At 44.5% G+C, this 2,887-nt stretch overlaps 1 protein-coding gene across 1 annotated transcript in view; it reads right to left on the bottom strand.

Annotated features, from left to right (window-relative positions):
* Positions 1 to 830: 830 nt before the first annotated feature.
* Positions 831 to 2,887, bottom strand: part of LOC106811062 (putative ammonium transporter 3) — a gene marked incomplete at its 3' end in the record, with an annotated part of 9,108 nt that continues 7,051 nt past the window's right edge. Inside the window, exons 2-5 of the mRNA XM_014814586.1 lie at positions 2,486 to 2,498; positions 2,175 to 2,251; positions 1,698 to 1,885; positions 831 to 959 (exon numbers count right to left, since the gene is read on the bottom strand). Coding sequence (XP_014670072.1) covers positions 831 to 959; positions 1,698 to 1,885; positions 2,175 to 2,251; positions 2,486 to 2,498 — 407 coding nt within the window. The remainder of the gene's footprint in view (positions 960 to 1,697; positions 1,886 to 2,174; positions 2,252 to 2,485; positions 2,499 to 2,887) is intronic.

A 2,887-nucleotide genomic window follows, 5' to 3' on the forward strand; every position in this document is an offset into this window, starting at 1 on the left:
AATAGATAATAGATAAGCTGTAATAATAAGATAATAGATAATAGATAAGCTGTAATAATAAGATAATAGATAATAGATAAGCTGTAATAATAAGATAATAGATAATAGATAAGCTGTAATAATAAGAACTCTTATTCATAACATTAAGAGTGTCTTAATATACTATATTATGATACTATTATATATTATATGACTCTGTTATTATACTATATAGACTATATTATGTCACTACTGATACCATGTCATAATGGGCAAGAAGCATAATATTATTGTTACGACCATAATATCTAAAATAATATACTAGGTAGGCTCTCGATATATTTCTATGCATGGTTACGCACATTACATGTTTAGTAATCGTCGGGAACAAGATAATAATCACCACTGGAGCGCTTATTAAGTTTGTGTAACAAGCCCACGCCGGTGTGTCGACATGCTAAGGTTGTTTCAAGCCAAAGCACATGCGGTATAATCACGTGCGTGCGTGCATAAGGACGTGTGTACGTGCGCGCATGCCTGTGGGTGCGTACACGCGTGTCTATGTGTGTTGTGTGCGTGTGCGCGCGTGAGAGAGCGTGCGTGTATGCGTGTGCGTATTCGTCTTCACGTTCGTGTGCGTGCATGTGTGTGTGCGTGCGTGCGTGCGTGCGTGCGTGCGTGCGTGCCTGTATGTGAGTGTCCTGCGCGCGCGTGTCCATGTACGTGTGCATGCGCGCGTGTGTCTATGTGTGTGCGTGCGCGCGTCCGTGTATGCATGTGCGTATCGTCTTCATGCTTAGTGTGCGTGCGTGCGTGCGTGCGTGCGTGCACAGGTACAAACCAGCGGTTACCTTGAGGAGGATGAAGGCAACGAGAGCGCTCCAGACGAAGATGACGACACACGCGAGCGCCTGCACTGCTAGTAGCATGCCGCCTCCACCTCTCAGAAAGCCGCTCCGACCGAACGTCAGGGATTGCACCTGCACAAAACACACGATGTCACACGCACAGACAGATAGATAACATACACACACACACATGCTCACACACACACACGCGCGCGAGCGCGCACGCACGCACGCACGCACGCACGCACGCACGCACGCGCGCACGCGCGCACGCACGCGCGCACGCACGCACACACACACACACACACACATAGAAAGAGAGAGCGCGCACGCACGCGCGCGCGCGAGAGAGAGAGAGCGCGAGAGAGAGAGAGAGAGAGAGAGAGAGAGAGAGAGAGCGAGAAAGAGATAGATAACACACGCTGTCTCACAAACAGACAGATGAATAGTTAACGTTTCCTGTCGCGCGAATGGTCGCGTGTTCGAACGAAAACTTTGTACGGCGTGATGAATGACGTATTTAATGATAAATCAATCATTTTACAGAACACACGGGAGTTGCGTCGGCTGGTGACTGTTTACAGTAAGACGGGGTGGGGGAGGGGGATCGGGCATAGCTTTAGATTGTAGATTGCTGGTTTTGCGTTCGAGCTCTTTCCGAAAGGTCATCATCTTTATGGTATATTGTACAAGTTACGGATTTACAATTTCTATCTAGGGTATGTACGTTTTTGTCGAAATAGGCTTAAATTTATTTATTTCATTTCATTATTAAAATAAAAATATTATATCATTTTATTATTTATTTAAGTATTTTATTATTTTATTATAATTATGAATTCATTTTTTTATGGCGAAACAGTTTCGTACCTTGTCTTCGGCAACAAAGATACCTATGGCCAGCATTCCCCATATCGAACAGACTCCGTGTACCGGAACTACATCCACGGGGTCATCGATATGCAGCTTCCGGCACAGCGCGGCAGCAGCCAAGGCGAGCACGGCGCCCACGAAACCAATCACGATACCCTCCCACGGCGCTGCTATCGCGCATGCGCCTGTCAGAGGTCAAATGTCAACGATTAAAAACGATCCACACGTCGTAACTTACTGACCGATGCTTTCTCATGTTGCATGTCTTCTGCGTGAAAGCTACCAAAAGTTCGGGAAAGGCACGTATCTATAATATGTTGTAAGTATACTGTAGCAATATAATGTACTCAGAGCCTCACCAATGATAGCATCTCTCGCGTTAAAACAGATTTAAAATAAGATTAGTAGTGCTATTGTATTGTTGTATTGCACTGCTATTATTCGCAATTGGTCTTAGTGCTGCCACCTACTTACCTGTTATAGAAACAAGAGCACCCAAGACGCCATTAATGAGATAGTTTATTTTAATATGCCGCTTTTGGAAGATGTAGCTGAAACAACGAGCAGAATCTTGTGTCACTTTCATATATAACAGGATATCGTATATATATAACATATACATCCATAACAAACGGTACACATATTTACGTATGACCATGATTGCACGCTTCATGAGGCTGCCCTCACCTTATCTTAGTGTTACACCTGTGAGACTGTCCTTACCTTAGTGTTACACCTGTGAGACAGTCCTTACCTTAGTGTTACACCTGTGAGACTGTCCTTACCTTAGTGTTACACCTGTGAGACAGTCATTACTTTAGTGTTACACCTGTGAGACTGTCCTTACCTTAGTGTTACACCTGTGAGACAGTCCTTACCTTAGTGTTACACCTGTGAGACTGTCCTTACCTTAGTGTTACACCTGTGATACCAGTCCTTACCTTAGTGTTACACCTGTGAGACAGTCCTTACTTTAGTGTTACACCTGTGAGACAGTCCTTACCTTAGTGTTACACCTGCGAGACAGTGCTTACCTTAGTGTTACACCTGTGAAACAGTGCTTACCTTAGTGTTACACCTGTAAGACAGTCCTTACCTTAGTGTTACACCTGTGAGACAGTCCTTACCTTAGTGTTACACCTGTGAGACAGTCCTTACCTTAGTGTTACACCTGTGAGACAGTGCTT

This window comes from Priapulus caudatus, unplaced genomic scaffold (assembly GCF_000485595.1).
Source record: "Priapulus caudatus unplaced genomic scaffold, Priapulus_caudatus-5.0.1 Scaffold501, whole genome shotgun sequence".
NCBI classification, from domain to species: domain Eukaryota; kingdom Metazoa; phylum Priapulida; class Priapulimorpha; order Priapulimorphida; family Priapulidae; genus Priapulus; species Priapulus caudatus.